We start from the raw sequence: 19,231 nt of genomic DNA on the forward strand, positions 1-19,231 counted from the left end.
GTGTGTGTGTGTGTGTGTGTGTGTGTGTGTGTGTGTGATTTCTGAGCATAGAGCCAGGAGTAGCCCCTGAGCACTGCCGGGTGTGACCCAAAAAATAAAAACAAAAACAAAAATCAAGATAAGCAAGAGAGATACATATTGAAGGGAAATATGGCGTGAAGAGCAAATCTAGTATCCAGCTTTTCATCCTCTCACTAATCTACACCCCTGCACAGAACTAACTTGAACCATCTGGCATAAAGTATCAACAGAGGCACCTGCAGGATTGATTCTTTCCCTGAGGAAAAGACCCACTCCTGCCCACAGTAGAATCCTGCTACTTAGTGAGTGTGAGGACTTACTCACCTGCAGGAAGCAGGTTCCAGGCTGGGTGCCTTCCAGCAGGGAGGCGTTATAGAAAGTCCTCTGGAACTGGGGCTCATTATCATTCACATCTTGCAGGGCTACACTGACTGTGGCAGAAGAGGTGAGAGGAGGCAAGCCCCCATCTGTGGCTACCACAATTAGCTGTGGTTGAGGTTCCAACTCGTAGTCCAACAAGGTAGCTGTGGTGATGATGCCCGAGGTGGGGTCAATGGAGAACCAGTGGGTGTGGGTGCCTGGAGCCAGGCTATAAGTGACCTGCCCATTGGCTCCTTGGTCAGGATCTCGGGCCTTCACTCGCACCACAAAGCTGCCAGGCAGTGCCACCTCAGGCAGGGGCTCAGGTCTGTAGAGCTGACGGTCAAAGACAGGTACATTATCATTGACATCAGTGACATGAAGCACAAAGGTGGCCTCGGCCCGCAGCGGGGGTGAGCCTGAATCTGTGGCAGTAACCCGCAAGTTATAGGCGTCACGTTCCTCCCGATCCAGTCGCCGAGCCACACACACCAGGTAGATGACACTGTCCTGGGTGCTTAGGGCAAAGTGGCCCTCTCCACCCTCCAGAGACACATTGACATGGGCAAAGTCGCCATCATCTGGGTCTGACACTGAGATACGAGCAACAAGCTGGCCTGGTGGGGCAGCTTCAGACACTCGTGGGGAGCCATCAGAACTCAGGAAGATGACTGTCATGGAAGGCTGGTTGTCGTTGGCATCTCGTACATGTACAGTCACAAAGGCTGAGCCCAGCTCTGGGTGAGCCCCACCATCCCAGGCCTGCACCACCAACTCATGGACCCGCCGTTGCTCAAAGTCTAGTGGTCGCTCCAGCCGCAGCAGTCCTGTGTGTGCATCAATGGAGAAGGGCCCATCCCCGTCGCTCTGCCTCCGGTTGATCTCATAAGTTACATCCCCATTGGCACCAGCATCAGCGTCAGATGCATATACTTGCAAAACAGCACTTCCAGGAGCCAGGCTCTCAGACACCTCAGCGTGATAGCGGCTCTGATTGAAAGCAGGGGCGTGATCATTGATGTCCAGCAGTGTCACATCCAGCAGAGCCTGGGCTCTGCGAGGGGGTGAGCCACCATCATAAGCCTCCAGTTGCAGCATGTAGTGTGAGCGGTTCTCTCGGTCCAGCTCCCCGGAAATCACCAGCTCGGGCATTGGTGCACCATCTGGACCTGGCCGTGTCTCCAGCCGGAAGGTGTCTCCAGCCCCATCACCAGAGAGGGCATAGCCTTGGGTTCCTAGGCGGCCAGCGTCTGCATCACGAGCAGGCTCCAGTGGGTAGCGGGTGCCAAGAGCCGTATGTTCAGGGATCTGGAGGGCAGCCTGAGCCTGTGGGAAGGCTGGAGCATGGTCATTGATATCAGCCACTCGCACAGTAACTTCCACCGTGGCTCCATCAGGAGTGACTGCAGTGAAGCGGTAGCGATCCCGTCGCTCTCGGTCTAAGATTCGGGCTGTACGGACGACTCCAGTGTGCTCATCGATGGCCAGGTCTGTGCCCACACCGCTGCCCTCTTGAGCAGAGATGAAGTACATTGGAGGTGCTACCGTGCCTGCCGGAAGCCCTGCACTGATGTCCCCGATCAGAGTGCCTGCTGGCTGTTCCTCATCAATCTGCAGGTCCAAACTTCCAGCCTGACCCCAGACACCAGGCACACTGGCACCGAGCAGCAACAGCAATGGCAACAGAGGGAAGGGCCTGGAGAACTGCATGCCAGTGCAGGAAGGCACAGTGCCTGTATCCTTCTGCATGGCAGGGGCAGTCCAGTTGTGGTTTGGGCTCCAGCTCCAGACCAGGCTCTGTGCCCAGCTTGATCTCAGGCTTTGGATCAGATCCAACTTGGGCCCTCAAGCAATTTGGCCTAGGAATAAAGAATAGGGGAAAAGGTCATGATCAGGGGAATCAACAGTGCATAGAGACTAAGGTCTAGGTCACACCTCAAATCAGGCATTCTTTTACCCCAACCTACGCTGCCTTATACCTCACTTGAGCTGCAAAGCTCCTGGAATGCAGGTCCCAGTTCATTCCAACTCCACATCCCACCCTTTTCAGCAGAATGTTTTTCAGCTTCCTATTGTTCAAATCTGAATGCCCTCAGGCTCCCTTTCTTTCCATCTCTAGTCTTAAAAACATGGTCAGTCCTTTTTCATTTTTTTCTCATCCAGGACTAATACTCATGTGAATAACTGTGGGACTTGGATCATCAACTGTTCCTCTTGTCTGGTGCTTTTCATTAGTATTGAAATATGCTCAAGCATTCATGTTAGGCATTTGTATTATGTATTACATATTCTCCTAGCCTATACTTTGCTCTTTGTTCTACAAAAGACTGTAGCTGCTATGAGGAGGTATTGGAGCTACAAAAGTCAATAGCAAATAGGTCCTGGCTGCTTGGGGCTTACAGTCAGGAACTGACCAGAAATTGAATCAGTAAGCACAAGTTGATGAAGAGTATGAAAGAGAAATCCAGAGAACTGTGAGGGCCGAGAAGAGGGAATCAGAGGGGATGTCTCTGAGGAGGTTATATTAAACATTAGGATCTACTGAGTAGTTTGGCCCTTGGTGTAGTGTGCACACAAAGAGATAAAGGATTGAAATGATTAGGAAGAGTAAACAGAATGTGTGAAAACTGAGTCTAGAATAAAAAAACAAAGGGCTGAGTGTTTGGAAGTAAGGTAGGGTCATGAAGTGTAGAGTAGTAAGAATAAAGGATATGAAATAAGATATGACAGGTCTCATAAGCCACATTGAAGATTTTGACTTAGAAGGGCAGATGGAAGCCTTCTTTTTTTTTTTTTTTTTTTTTTTTTTTTGGCTTTTGGGTCACACCTGGCAGTGCTCAGGGGTTACTCTTGGCTGTCTGCTCAGAAATAGCTCCTGGCAGGCACAGGGAACCTTATGGGACACCGGGATTCAAACCAACCACCTTTGGTCCTGGATTGGCTGCTTGCAAGGCAAACGCCGCTGTGCTATCTCTCCAAGCCCAGATGGAAGCCTTCTAAGGTGTGGCACAATATGATTGAACATTTTGTGAAGATAATTGGTGTACCTTTTTGGAAAACAAGAGGTGTGAAAATAAGAGTGTAATCTTAGGACAGTCCTTACCACACACACAGGAGTCTAGATGATGACACTGTTCTGATAGGACTTGTATGACTGTTAATAATAAAAATGGCAATAAGTGGAGAGCTCTGAGGAGGTCTCAGGAGACAGACTGGGGAGGGCTTGATGACTGCTTCATGGTAGGATCAAGGAGTGGAAGGAGTCAATGGATGATGGGTAAAATTCTGGCCAGAGCTATCAGCAGATAAAGGGTATCTTTACTGGTGCCAGAGCAGGTAGGGCATTTGCCTTGCACACTGCTAGCCTAGGTTCACTCCTCAGTATTCCATATGCCCACCTCCCAAGCACTGCCAGGAATAATTCTTGAGCACAGAGCCAGGAGTAACCCCTGAGCACAGCCAGGTGTAACTCAAAAACAAAACATAACAAAACAAAAAATTTCTTTACTAACTGGCCAGAGAGAGAGAGAGAGAGAGAAATAATCAGAGAGGGGTGCTCAGGATTCAGCTGCTATCAAAGTTCACGAAGGAAGGTTCATGTGAGAAGAGAATCAGGACTGATCTCTGAAGGGCTGGCTCATTTCCTGCAGTCACTCACTTTTCATACTATCATCCCTCTGTGAGTAAGGCTTTGTCTCCCATGGCAGTGCTCATTGAGCTTCTTGTAGGCCCTTTAGTTTACATCCAATCATACTTATTTAATTTTTCTCTACATGGATTATTCTGAAATATGCAATCTCTGATCATTGGCTTCTTGAAGCCAACTCCTCTTGTCCTCATAAGGTGACATCCCATTTCTTTATTTCACTGCAATTTTCTGTCCAATCATTCCTCAATCTTTTCCAGAAATTATTTCTATAAAAAAGAGTGCTCTCAAAAAAACCCTAAGCCACAACTTTCCCACACTCCATATTCTGGATGATCTTATCCTTTAATTAAAATACATCAGTCAGGAGCCAGAAAGATAGTACGGAAGTTAAGGTGCTTGCTTCACATGCAGTGGATCCTGGTTTGCATCATCAGTACCACATATGGTCTCGCAAGAACTGCCAGAAGTCATCCTGAACATAGCACCATATGGTGTGGTTAAGCCCCTTCCCCCCAATAATAAAATGTGTCAATGTTTTTCCATGGCCGTCAATGAATCCATGACCTTCACCTCAAGCTGATTTTCTTTCTTCATCCTATTTTCTATGAGAAGCACTACTACTCAGAACCTCATGTGGCTGCCATATTTCTTCAATTCTCATTTCCAATTAATACATAGAACCCAGCTGTTTTAACCTAAAGTCTCAAGTCTGTTCTTTCCCCCTCTTTTCAGATTTCTACTGGATTACTCCAAGCACTGTCATCTCCCTTTCAGTTCCTGAAAAAGCTCCTTATTAGCCCTTTGTCTCCTTGCTTGAACTCTCTAATTCATCTCTGGTGAACCAAACAGCTCTCACAAAATCAATCGTACTACGAAGAAAAAAATGCAGATACACGTACACACAAACTCCAAGATACACGTACACACAAGCTCATGGGTACGACATATAGAACCCCTAGCCTATAAGAAAAATTTCAGCCTTATTAATTAATCTTTCTGATCCAAGCCCTGCCAATTTTTCCAGTTTACTCTGCCCTATTTTACTCTTTTTTTTATTCCACACTTTGTAGTCTAATACTATCTGCTTTCTCCTAACTCCTTTTCTTACCAGACCCTTTTTTGTCCTAAATATCCCCTAAAAATCCTCTCCCAATTGGTCATTTCCTACTCAAACTTCAAGATCCAATTTAAATGTTCAGTCTTCTGTGGACTTTTGTTTTTTGTTTTTGGGCCATACCAGGTGACACTCAGGGGTGGCTTGGGGGACCGTATGGGACACCTGGGGATCGAACTGCGGTCCATCCTAGGCTAGCGCGGGCAAGGCAAATGCCTTACCACTTGCACCACTGCTCTGGCTCCTATTCTGTGGACTTTTATATGGCACCTCCCTTATGCCACTACAGAGCAGCCACAATTGTATACCCTTTAGTGGGCTTCCGCTGCTATTCTTGTTCTCTAACAATAAATTACTCAGCAGCTCTGAAGTGAGCAGCAAGTTCCTTAAAGAGCTGAGTCTGATTCTCCAGCAATTAGTAGAGGCATAGTATCAGCAGGCAGTTATTGATGAATGATAGAACTGCTGAATTCCAATTACCAGGTCACCATGACAGAGAAAGGCCACAAATTTTCTCAGACCACGTACATAACTCAGACCTTAGAGATAAACCCATGGCCCTGAGGCACCAATTGCTACAGAATTGAACACAGAAGTGCATTTTCGAGTTTTTACAGGTTTTCTCCATTTTAAAAAATCCTGTCCTTTTAAAGAGAACAGTATTTTATCCTCCATTTACACTTCTAGTTCACACCATCCTGATCGAAAAAGCAGGGATCTTAGACATTGAGTTGAGGTTGAGTCGTGGTCTAAGTAGTATAAAACCTATATAATGTCAATAGTACCATCTACTACTCATCATGTTTTGTGAGAATTAGAGGCCAGGGGAGAAAGGACTCTAAAGTTGAGCATATGGTAGATACTTTTTTCATCAGTTCCCAACATCACTCCTGATGGGCCACCTCATATCAGAGTAGAGTTCTATTAATATAAATGTGCATTAGACCCATATCTTTGAAGATCAACTTGAAGAATCCATGGAACTGTCACCTGGAGGAAGAGGCCAGAGGAATTCAGAACAAAGAGGTCAGAAAGGATAAGCACAGGCTTGACTCAGGACAGAAAGAAGCTGAGTATATAGAGATGACATAGACTACCCTATCAGAGACCTAGGCCCAGGGATTGGATGAAAGGTTAAAAGTTAGTTCTAAATGGATACCATCTATGGAAACAACCACAATTGTCTTTAACATTACCAGGATCCAAGCCTCTACCAGAGAAGACCTACCACTGCTTTGGCATTGACTTATTCCAAAGAGTGCTCCCAACACCCAGACGACTCAGCAACAGTCTGCATGCAGGGCAGATCGCTCTGCATTTAATGGTATGCTGAAACTAGAGGATGCTCCACATCAGCCTGACATCGATTAAAGAAATGCACAGAATCCAGAGTCTTTAAATATAAGAATCTGATACCAACAATAGCTAAAGTGTGAAAAAGTTTCACTGGGACCTTGAGAATGACTGGAGTTGGACGAACTGGTATGCCTGGAACCCAGAGTCTTACGCCAATAAACTTCTAGGGTGAGGCCTTTTTGTAATCAGTTCAACGAGTTTTTCTCCATTTTCCCATTTTTCTGGACCTATGCAAACAATGGCGATTCCCACTATCACACCTTTAATATATTTTTTTACTCTTATCCTTTAAGGAAAAAAAAATGCAACTTACTGAACTTAAAAACAAATAACTGTAGTAGAATGCCTGTCTCAAATACAGGCAGGGGATGGGAAGGGGGAGGGGGTAATGTTACACTGGTGAAGGGAGGTGTTCTGGTTATGACTGTAACCCAAATATGATCATGTTACTTAAATAAAAATATATTTTAAAAAAAGTTAGTTCTAGAGGTATACACAAAGAATTATCCATAGATATGTGGGATTTTAATAAAAAAGAATAATATGGTATTAATATTGAAAGACAATAGTGATCAATACAGTCCATGGTAGGAATTTTGCCACAAATAGCAGGGGAGTGCACTTAGGGCAGAGAAGGGAAATGATCACTCTGGACAAGAACTGGGTGCCAAAAGAAATAAAGTGATATGCATGATTGCCACATATTGCAAAGCACAGTGTCTAAAGGGAAAAAAATGAAGAGAAAAAAGAAGAAAAATGTACCTTCAAAATGCAGGCAGGCGAGAGGGTAAAGGAGAAGGTGGGAAGAAAACTGGGGACATTGGTGGTGGGAAATGTGCACTGGTCAAGGGTGTCGTATACTATATGACTAAAACTCAATCATAAACAACTTTATAATAATATATCTCACAGTGATTTGAATAAAAATTTATTATAAAAATGTTAGTTTTATTTGTTAATCAATTAAGAAAAGAATTATAGATGGGGTGGGATAATGGATAGTGAGGTTAACGTACTCACTATATTCAATATTAAAATTATTTATCATTTTATTCAGAGACAGGATGTCAGATGTTTGAGGGCCAGACATATCTTTTCTAAATTGTGTATAGCACAAAACATGACACATAATACATGCTCAATTTTTTTTGTTTTGTTTTTGGGCCACACCAAAAAACTCCTGGCTATGTGCTCAGAAATTGCTACTGGCTTGGGGGATCATATGGGATGCCAAGGGATCAAACCGCGGTCCGTCCGAGATTAGCATGGGCAGGCAGACACCTTACTGCTTGTGCCACCACTCCAGCCCTCAAATTCTTCTTTTTTTTTTTTTTAATGAAAGTATTTGTGAATCTCATGGCATTAAACAGAAATGCTATTCTATGAAATAAAGGGATTCAGGAGTAGGTAAATGTTCCTTATTCTACCAACCAACATCCATACCAAGTGAAATATACCCTTAATACACTCTCACAGTGGACACACAATGGTGCAAAATCACAAAGCCAAAGACCTACAAGGAGTCAGCACATAAACACAGATTCAAATGCAGATAGATATACTGAACAAACATTTGCTTTTTTTTCTTCTTTTGGTTTTTGGGCCACACCTGGCGGCACTCAGGGGTTACTCCTGGCTATCTACTCAGAAATAGCTCCTGGCAGGCACAGGGGACCATATGGGATGTCGGGATTCGAGCCAACCACCTTAGATCCTGGGTCGGCTGCTTGCAAGGCAAACACCCTACTGCTGTGCTATCTCTCTGGCCCCAACAAACATTTACTTTTACAGATTCATACAGGTATATAGAAACAAAAGAAAAGTATGCTTTCCCATACTCAGATGAGTACATTCAAGCATATGGAACACTTACATATACATACCTCACACTGTCTTTCTTACAGACACTATATAGACAGTACATTCACAGACACAGACACCACTCTACAACATACAGACAGGGACAACTATCACATTCTCCACCACCCACTCTCCCCCCCACACACACAACTCCCCAACCACTAGCCTTGCTTTATGCATGCTCACCTCACTCACACAGGCAAGCAGGCACTCACACACTTGCAGACCCACCCACACACAGGCGTGCTCTCACACATGCTGCCAGGGCACTCGTGGTCAGAGCTACAGCTGCAGCTGTGACCTCTCGGTCCCTGGGGGCTCTGTCTGGACTTCGCTCATTACTTCCTGCTCCAGGGCTTCCAGTTCCAAACTCGAACTCCAGACTCTCTCCGGAGACTGTCTCATCCTCTCTCCAATTCTCTGCTCAGCACCAGCTCCCTGCAACATCTGTCCAGTGTTTCACCCTGCTTCTTCCCCCCCCCCCCAAAAGACTTCCTCCTCTTCTCTGTTCCTGGCTCTCCAGGTCTGTCCTAAGCCCTTCCCTCAGATCCAGCCTAAATCATCCTTTTTTTTTTTAAATCATCCATTTTTTTTGTCTCTTTCCTCACTCTATCCTGCCTCTTGCTCAGATATATCTGAGTTCTTCCCCAGGTCTGTCACATCTTTTCTTCCTCCCTGTTCAGCCTCATTACATGCCCCCACTCTGTCCTGGTCCTGTTATTCTGTCCTCTGGCTCCATCCCGCTCTCCCCTCTAAGCCCCACATCTGGGCCTCTGGAATCACAGCTGGTTCTCATTAGGAGGGGGAGGGGCAAGACTGCTCATTGGGGCCTGAAATGTGATGTCAATCCTCCCCCACCCCTCACCAGCAGCCTGTGTATAGAAACAGGGTGCAAGGGGGAATATGGGAGAGAAAAAGAGATGGGGGGGGAGACGGGAAGGCATTGTAAGAAAAGGGGTGCCCAGAAAAGGGAGGATGAAATATATGGGAAAGGCGTACTCTACGAAGAAGCAGAGGAGTGGCCCAAGGTAGAGAGGGAAAATGGGCTGGGGGGTGCTGGCACCATCTAGGCCTTCTCCCTAAACTTCCTGTCCCAGGGCCAGGGAGGGGCAGGGACCAAAAAGACAACAGGGTAAAAAGGCAGAGAGAAAGGCAGACTGACAAAGAAGTGGATGATGAACAAGGGAAGAAAAGGGGGACTAGCTTCAGTAAGCAAAGTGGGATGAAGATTCAAGCCCAGGCAGGAAGGAGAGAGAACAGGAGAGAAGAGTTCTGGTAGGGGTGTAGGTGAAAAGGAGCAAGAGAGGGGTGAGGATATTTAAAGTGAAGGAAGGAGTGAATGGGGCTAAAAGAAAGGGGAGGTAAGTCAGAGACAGGAAAAATTAACCTGGAAAAGTGGGGAGAGACATTGAGAGTTGAGAAAAGGGAGGCAGGAGTGGGGAGAAGGCTAACAAACTATCTGCTCTGGCTATCCCTGAAATAACCCCTGGCACAGGCTGGTGGCCTAGGCAGTGCCTGGCTCACTCCCAATCACTGGTGTCTAAGAAGCACCTTGGCATGGCTATGGATGGAAATGAACAGAGGTGGCAGAGATTTCCTGGTGTGGAGCTCTATGCCAGACCATTTCACCTGCAGTACCTCAGTCATCATAAGAGCCCTATGAGTAAGGTGCGTCTGCCTTCCATTAAGGAAATTGAAACTCAGAATAAAAACAACTTTCCTGGATAATCTAGCCTTGATTTAATCCTAGAACTATGAACACCATGCTGCATAGGATGCAGGCAGAAGGGAAAGATAAGAAAGACATTACAAGGAAATTGAGGCTGGAGAAATGGTACAGTACATAGGATATTTGCCTTGCATGTGTCTAACCCAGGTTCAATCCTTGGCATCCTATATGGTCCCTCAAGCCCACCCTTGAGTGCTTGAGTGCAGAGCCAGAAGTAATAAGTCCTGAGCACCACTGGATGTGCCCCCCCCAATAAACAATTACAAGGGAATCAATCAATGGAGCAGCCCTAGAAAGACAATGGAGACATAAAGAGAACCTATGGGAAAAGGGAAACTGTCATGGGGCATCTATTACCATCCAGATCTGGGGCCAGAGAGATAGTACAGAGGATAAGGTGCTTTCCTTGCATGTGGCTGACCTGATTTATCCTCAGTATCTCATATGGTTCTCCAGGCCCACCAAGAGTAATTCCTGAGTGCAGAGCCAGGAGTAACCCCCAGAACTGATGGCTGTGGCTAAAAGAAAAAAATCACACTAAAAATATTCTCTAAAACGAATAAACACAAAAACACTCAGAATAGTAGCAGTGGCACTAGGAGGATACAGATGAGAAAGATGAGAGGAAGTCAAGTTGACAAGACTTGAAATATGGCAATTGTCTTTTCAGAAAAGGGCCTGACCTTGTTACTAAACCAATTCCATTAGAATACCACTGAGCAGAAGCCATTGTTTGGATTGGGATTCCCACATAGAATTGTTCTTCAAAAAGTTAGATGTTCAGACCCGGAGTCTAGGAGACATGTCTAGGTTGAAGATATAGAGGGAGATAAATCAGGGGCATAACCAAAAGCAATGAGTTTGGTGACCCAGGACAGAAAATATGTCAAGTGAAGAGAGACTGGACAAAACTCAAAGGAAATCACAATTAGGGAGCAAACTAAGCAGATAGGAAGAGGAGGAGGAGGCAGCAGCAATATCACAGAAGTTAAGGAGGAAACATTTCAATAAAGAAGGAGAGGGGCCGGGCGGTGGCGCTAAAGGTAAGGTGCCTGCCTTGCCTGCGCTAGCCTTGGACGGACCGCGGTTAGATCCCCCGGTGTCCCATATGGTCCCCCAAGCCAGGAGCAACTTCTGAGCACATAGCCAGGAGTAACCCCTGAGCATTACCGGGTGTGGCCCAAAAATCAAAAAAAAAAAAAAAAAAAAAAAAAAAGAAGGAGAGATCAATAGTGCCCATTGCTATTATGCACTGAACTAGATATAGCCTTTGAGTTTAGTAGTGAGAGTTCACTAGTGTTCTTAGGGTGAAGTTTCAGGAAAGTCATACTGAAGCAAGCCTCCTGAAATGGAAGGTAAGTGAGAATAGTGGACCAACAGTCAGATATGGACCAATAGCTAACTAGAGGCCAGATTGATTTTTGTCCATCAATACACACTTAATGCACTCCTAGAATAGGGAGGCAATATATCAGGGTGAGGCAGAAAAATATGGCATTTAATAGATTCTTGGGCCACACTATCTATTTTCATTCCCAGTCAAACTCAGTAGCTGTTTGATAAGGGGCAAGTCCCTTAATCTCCATTTCCCAGTATTTCCATGTCCTTGTTTAGAGAAAAGGGAAAATAATTCTACACTATATAACAGCATCTGATGACTGTGTATTGCATACATAATAAATATTCAAACATTAACTATTATTTGTGGGATGGCACAACTGGCTTTGATAAGAGGCTATTCTTGGCTCTGTGCTCTGGAATTACTTCTTGTGGGGCTCAGAGACCATATGGGTTGCCAGTGATTGAACCTGGGTCGGGCACCCACTCACTATTGCTCCAGCCCCATATAATCTATAATTCTGGTGGCTAAGTAATGGGTTATTAAAAAGATTTTTCAAATCCTATTTCTGCCACTTAAAATGTAACTTTTAATTTCTTCTTCTGTACAATAAAGATTAAAGTTCCTCCTTTATATGATTGATACAAGTGTCAATTGAGATTGCCACAAAACTTAGCAGTATCTGGCACACATGAAGACTTAATAAATGACAGCTGCTATTAGGCTATAGCAGATAAATCCAGTAACCTTGAGATAATTATATTTTTACAGATGTGGAAACCAAGGGCCTCAGAGCAAGCAGCAGAAAGACATCAAGAAGGCAGCTTTGACAGCTTCCAAGTCTGTGCTTTCTCTCAGGACATACTGCTTTTATAGTAGAGTCTTGTAATGCCCTGATAAAGGGCCAGACAATCAATGAACATTGGAGACCAAACAATGTTCTGTTTCAGAAGAATCATTTTGATAGTGTGCAACACTGGGTTAGAGGAAGAATAAGATCTGTGAGAAGGCAATTATTTATCCAGGCAAAGGATCAGTGAACTGGGGTCAGTAACTGAGAAAAGTGACTGAGAAAAGTGACTAGGTGACTAGTGAATGCTTAGGGAGTTCCAGGAAACAACAACACAGAGTAGGGAAAGGCAGGTCCAAAGCATGGGATGAAATGGTATATTAACAGATATTTTTTCAACAACAGTTTATTGAAGGTCTACATATTATGAACATAATACTGAACTACACCAGTAAGCTTGATGAGTGGAATCACTGCCTTAAAATTTTTCACAAACCAGATGATCTAAGCAGGGATAGTAGGGCAAGGTAAGGGAGCAAAGAGCGAGTGATAATGATAAAGGGCCTGGTCCTAAGGCCTGACCCTGAGCACTGAGTCTAGGCTGCAGAGAAAATCAGTGAAGATGAAGTTAGGAGAGAAGTTGGAGTTGTAGCAATTAGAAGTGCATAAGGGAAAATACAAGTTCTGGGGAGCAGAATGAATAGGGAATGAAAGTATATTAGAACCATTGAGTTCTAATGATAAAATTAATTAATTTGTGGTTGAACATTTACAAGTTGCCTTTTCTGTTTATTTTGGGTTTTGTTTATTTGGGGAGCCACATTGAGCAATGCTCAGGATTTATTACTAGTTTTTCACTCAGAAGTTATTCTTGGAAGCCTAGGGGGGACCATATAGAATACAAGTAATTGAACCCAGATTGGTGAGGTGCAAGGAAAATGCCCTACCCACTGTGCTATCACTCCTGCCCCAATAGTTGCTTATTTTCTAAATTCTCAACTCTCCTCTTTCTGAAAGGATGGGTATTCGAGGGATATGGAGGCTACAACTCCTGGCAATTACCAGACAACTGGACCAGCATTTCAATGCCAAGGTCTTAGAACTAAATTGCTGTCCTGGGGAGTCTGGGACCACTGGGTCCACACCTTTTGGAGCTCAGAGTCTCTAGGGGCCATATGGGCTGGGGACTGAACTAGGGTTGCATGCACCATAATCCCTATATTATTTCCCAGCCCAAAACAATCCTCTTCATGTTATCTCTATTTCCACTCCATCCCACACTCTATTTTTTCTGAAAATAAGACAGCCAGAGAAGCTAAGGTCACTCATATGGCAAAAAGTGCAGCTGGAAGGTCTGAAGTAAAGCCAATTCTTTTTACTACCCTCTAATTCCTTTCTCCTCACCAACATTATAGGAGGTAAAGTCTAGACTCTGAAAGGGAATGAAGGATGGTGACGCTGTTCTGTGGTAGAATGCTTGTCTTGTATTCATGAAACCTTGGGTTTGATACCCAGCACCACAAAACAAACAAAATAAAAACAAAACTGAAATGGAATGAGTTTCTTTACAGAGAGCTCAGAGAGAAAAACATACACATGGACATTCTGGTATGCTAAGGAACATGAAGTGGCCTTCTGATCCAGGCTTGGGAGTTTCAAGGGGGTTGCTAGGATGAAGACAGAGAAACTGCCAGAAGCCTTCCTAGGAAGCAGAGGTAGAAAATGCTGAGATATCAGAGAGTTACCCAGGAGACACAAACAATGGAGGTGAGGGATGGGACAGGCAGTGGGAAACTAGGAATAAGAAGGGACCTAAGAAATGAGTCCCTGAGGAGGGGGTGAGTAGAGAGTCTACTGCTTTAAGTAACAGAGCACCAAGAGCTCAGTTCTCTTTCTATTATCATTGTCAGGCAGGAGATGGATGAGGAGAAGGGCATAGGTATCTGGGATGGTGATTTAGGATGGAGATTTTAAGGTGCCTTAAGTAGGAAGGCAAAAGCAGGCATGGGGGAGGTGATGTCAGAATAGACTAATCTCTGACATCTCCTGGAAAGGGGCCCATAGGCTGAGTGCTATGCAGTCTGCTGGTATCATATCTTCCCTTTTCATTTCCACTGAGAGCCCCAACCAACAACTGCCCAAATAGAGGTATGCAGATTCCTGGTTCCCTTTAAGTATTTAATGCTTGACCTGGTAATACAATGCTGTTTTGGCCCAGTGGTACTAAGGGGTCCACCAGGACCACACTTAGTGAAGTGGGAATAGATATCGAAGAATGTGCTTTACTTCTTTGATACCGGCACTCCATCATGTTAATTTCTGGATTTTGATTTTGAGAACTGAGTAGTTGAGGGAGGAAGAAAGGATGAATTCAGTTTTATACATACTGCATTATGAGCTATCTATATTGTAAAGATCAGGTAAGGAATAGAGATGTAACTCAGCGGTACAGCACATGTCTCGCATATGTAAGGTCCCAGGTTCATCTTTTCAACACACACACATGCACACAAATACACTCACAAACACTCACACACATACACAGAGGCCAGATATGCAGGTCTGAAGAGCAAGATAGGTCAGCAGTAGAGTACTTGCCTTGAGTGTGTGGGAGGCCTTCAGTTTGATTCCCAGTATCTCCTAGAAAAAGAAAGAAGAAACAGAAGAAAGATTTGGAAGAGTCATTGGCCTATGGAGATAAAAGTAAAGCCTGGGAAATGAGTAAGATGGATCACACAGAGGAGTAAATACGAGGGGATCCAAACCTAAGGAATAACATTTAGGAATCCAATGTAAACTGAGAATGGAATGCCAAGAGGAGCTTTGAGAGAGTGAGAGAAAGAACGAGAGAGAGAGAGAGAGAGAGAGAGAGAGAGAGAGAGAGAGGGAGAGGGAGAGAGAGAAGTGAAGCAGACACACTACTAGATTGTAATAATCTGTTAAGGTGTTGTTGATTTAAGATTGAAACTTCTCTAAGCTAGAACTGTTTCTTTAAGTAGTGTGGCTGGTGAAATGTTGTCAAAATAAAATTGTAGCTCAGAAGCTGAAAGACAAGAATGATTCAAAGAGTAAAAAAGACCATGGTTGTCAATCCTACCAGGCCATGCCAAGAGGTCAAGCAGTTGAGTAGTTTCAAAAAGAACCCCTAGGTTTGGCAAATGAGAGTATTTTCTTGCACGGGGGAGAGAAGGTGGTGGCAGTTACATGACAAAGGCAGTAGTAATTAAGAGATGGGACTACCTCCATGCAGAAAACACTCATATAATGTGGTAGTGAAGCAAAGTGTGCTAACCAGGTAATGTAGGGTTAAGGAAGGCTCTTCATGTGCTCAAAGATCAGAGGACAAGCCTATATAGGGATAATAAGCGACAAGATGAGACATCAGTTAACAGATTTCCTGTGGAGGCAGGAGAGTAGTGGTCTTAAAAGGACAGGACAAGCTTGCTCTTCATGTCCATGTTATCCCTCAAACCTGTATCTTGCTTGCTTATTTTTATTTGCTTGCTATTTCCATGCTTAGAGAAGTCTGTATTCTCTCTTGAACATGTACTTCTCCTTTTTCTCCGCTCAAATCTTTCTAAATAAATTTCAATAAAAGAATCTTGCTTCATCAAAAAATAAAAGAAAGGAAGAAAGAAAGGAAGAGAGAAAGGAAGGGAAGGAACAAACGAAAGGAAGAAAGGAAGGAAGGAAGGAACAAACAAAAGGAAGAAAGGAAGAAAGGAAGGAAGGAAGGAAGGAAGGAAGGAAGGAAGGAAGGAAGGAAGGAAGGAAGAACAGGAAAAAATGAGAATAGACACTTTCAGGAACATATAAAGAAAAGATTAAGGAATATGCAGGTAGTTTGAAGGAGGAGGAAGGAGGCTACATGAATTCAAATTTCCCAATGAAGGAGTAGACCAGGTTGTTACTCTTAATTCTTCCCCTCTTCCAACCTCCACGTCCTTTCTGTCATTGAGCCCTGCTGAGCCACACTAAAGAATTCTTGAAACCATCTGCTTTCTCCTTCCTCACAGTCAACAGTCAGTTCAGGCTGGTCTTACCCTCCTGGGTACTTATAAAAGGAGCATCTATCCATCTCCTTTTCAGACTGTTATCTCCATGCTGCAGTCATATCTGATCACAACACACCATGGTTTCAAACTTTTTGATGACTTTACTATTCTTGTGTTATATAAGTTTTTCATGAGACTGAGAGAACTTCATGATCTAACTAGCCCTCTTATTTAATCTTTCTCTTTCATATTCTCACTACCTTCTCATGCTACGACCTTGGCTTGGCTTGGAATAGTCTCCACTGAACCCAGTTCACTTCCATCCCTACATTGCCTGGATGGCTCCCACCACTTTTAAGCTTAAATGCCACTTCCTCCAGATCACCTCCTTTGACCTCTCTTGATATACATCAAAAACACTACTGAAATTTCCCTGCTGTGATGCCACATCATAACACTCACCCCATATAGCCTGCAAGCTTCATATAAGCAAGGGTCCCCTCTTTCAGCACACTGCACAGCACAAAGGTGCTTAATATGTATTTAATAATATATGAGTGAACCAGTATTGGATTAATTAATCTGCTGAAAACACTAAATCAAGGGATGTGAGGTTAATGGGTGTGAAGAAAAAGAATTTAATGCCTATTTTTAATGTCCTCTATCTATGGAGGGTCAAGTAGAGGGTGGAATTTATAAAAGCAGGAACTTATTTATAGAAGCTTTGTGTGGATGAAAAAAATCACTCTGTTTAGGGTGAGATTCTGTAGGATGAGTGGGAATGGTCTCAAGATAATGGATCAAATAGTGACAGAGAAGAGGATCAAACAACTGTCCTTGATCTGTAAGTAGGAGGAAGAGTCCAAAGCAAGGAAAGGAAGACTAGGAGAAAGTCAAAAGATCAGGAAAGAGAGCCGGAGCGATAGCACAGAGGTAGGACATTTGCCTTGCACGTGGCCAACCTGGGACAGATCCAGGTTTGATCCCTGGTATCCCATATAGTTCCCCGTGCCTGCCAGAGGTGATTTCTGAGCACAGAGCCAAGAGTCACTCTTGAGCACCACTGGGTGTGGCCCTAAACAAACAAACAAAAAGATCAGGAAAGACAAAACATTATGCAGGTAGTGGTGTCCAAAAAAGATGGGGAACATAGAGGGGAATGCAGGAGTTTAAAATTTAATGTTCTACAAAATGGTCAGGAGCAGGCAGGTGCAAACAGTTCAAGAATCTGTGGGGCTGTGGTATTGACAGGACACTTAAAACCACACCAAAGCTCAAAGTGAAGGAATAGTGATCCAGGTTTCCAGGGATCCAGAGAGAAAGCCAGTGAATTCTGTGGATGAGGAGGAATGGTGTGGGCACAGAAGGACTTTATTAAACTGTCAGGATAGTTGATTCTCTGGTGTGAGAATATCTGTGTCTTTCTGAGTTAAAATAAGTGACTGTGATAGGAGTAACTGCAGAACAGCCTCTTGCTAGTATCTGATCCCTGGGACACCTGCTCTGTATGAGCAGCTCCAAAAAAGTCTGGCCTAGATGATGTGATACTTGGCCATAAAAGGATTTCCACTGGGTGTGGATGGCTATGACAGTGTCCCCGGAAAGGATCTGGTAGTAATAATATCTTATATGTATGTGTTGGCCAGGGATCCTGTAGGAATGTGTTGGCTGTCCTATGCTGCCCTGGATTTTGGCCTGAGAGCATCTTTGTTGGTGCATGTGGGTTCTGACAGCAATTCCCAGAGGGGTGGGGTAGCTGTGAAGGCATGTCTTGTGGATGTGTCTTGCCTGGGACCACGTCCCCTGTGGCTTGAGTAGGTCTAGGACTGTGTCCCTTGTGGGTATTCAAAGAGTTGACATAAGTGACAATATTTTTCTGGCCTCTGACCTTGTGGCCGCAGGCCCAGCCCAAGCCACACTGAGTTCATTGTGTGTCTAGACCTTACTGTCCCCTCCCCTTCGAGAGGGCGAGGGTGGGGACCAGGTCTGGGGACCTCTTTCAGACCCTGTTCAGGATTTTGATCACAAACACTCCGCTAGGTAACCCATCTTCATCCACATCAAGCTGGGCCTGCCTCTCTCCTTGTCTTCACTCAGACCTCTCCTCCATTTCTTTGTTTCTCTCTGTCACACACCCATCCTGCGTTCGTTCGACACATAGCTCCCACAGGGGTAGGCGACACGACACGGGGGCCATCAACACACCACTGCAACACACGCTCTCAAGGATGGGCTCGACCAGGACACACACATACAAACACACACACACACACACACACACACACACACACACATCCTTCGGACGCACACACCACCGGTGTGACACGCGCGCACACAGGCAGCCAGCCGCACACGATGACACCTCCTCCCGGGGCCACGCACGGACTCGCGTGCGCACACTTACACACACACACGCGCACACAACACACACACACACATCGGCCCGCACCCCGGGGTCCCTCTCGCAGGCCACACACGCACCCCAACTCGGTGACACGCCGACACAAAGACCCCCAGGCCCTGCCCCACGCTCACGCTCACGTTCGCCCTCCCTCGTCCCGCAGGCCCGGGCCCCCCACCTCCCTCCCCATTGTTTCGGGCTCAGAACAAAGCCCCCGGCGAGCTCCAGCGCCGCTGCCACCGCCCGCAGAGCCCCGCGCGGGGCCGGGCGGGCGGGCGCGGCCGACGGGAAGGGTGGGCAGCCGCGGGCACTGACCTCGGCGCGCGGCGCGGGCTCCCGGCCCGGTCCTGGGGCGCCCTCCGGCCGCGGTCAGCCCCCTGGGCAGCGCCCGCCCGTGCGGGGCCTGGGGCCGCGCATCGCCCGTCGCCGCGCTCGAGGGACCAACTCGCAGCTCCGGGCTGCAGCCGTCGGTCCGCGCCTGTCGGTCCGTCCGCCCGTCGGTCTGTCCGCCGCCTCTTCGCAGCCGTCCGGCGGAGGATGCGAGCGAGCTTCGCCACCGCGGCCCCGCGCCCCCTCCCCTCCTTCCACTCCCCTCCCCCGCCCTCCGCGCGGTAACC

The 19,231-nt window shown here is 45.7% G+C and overlaps 1 protein-coding gene across 1 annotated transcript in view; it reads right to left on the minus strand.

Moving 5' to 3' along the window:
• DCHS1 (dachsous cadherin-related 1) overlaps nt 1–19,002 on the minus strand; it is a 40,940-nt gene extending 21,938 nt beyond the window's left edge. Inside the window, exons 1-2 of the mRNA XM_049780495.1 lie at nt 18,930–19,002; nt 346–2,240 (exon numbers count right to left, since the gene is read on the minus strand). Coding sequence (XP_049636452.1) covers nt 346–2,130 — 1,785 coding nt within the window. The 5' untranslated portion in view covers nt 2,131–2,240; nt 18,930–19,002. The remainder of the gene's footprint in view (nt 1–345; nt 2,241–18,929) is intronic.
• Nucleotides 19,003–19,231: the final 229 nt, after the last annotated feature.

This window comes from Suncus etruscus, chromosome 9 (assembly GCF_024139225.1).
Source record: "Suncus etruscus isolate mSunEtr1 chromosome 9, mSunEtr1.pri.cur, whole genome shotgun sequence".
Classification (NCBI taxonomy): domain Eukaryota; kingdom Metazoa; phylum Chordata; class Mammalia; order Eulipotyphla; family Soricidae; genus Suncus; species Suncus etruscus.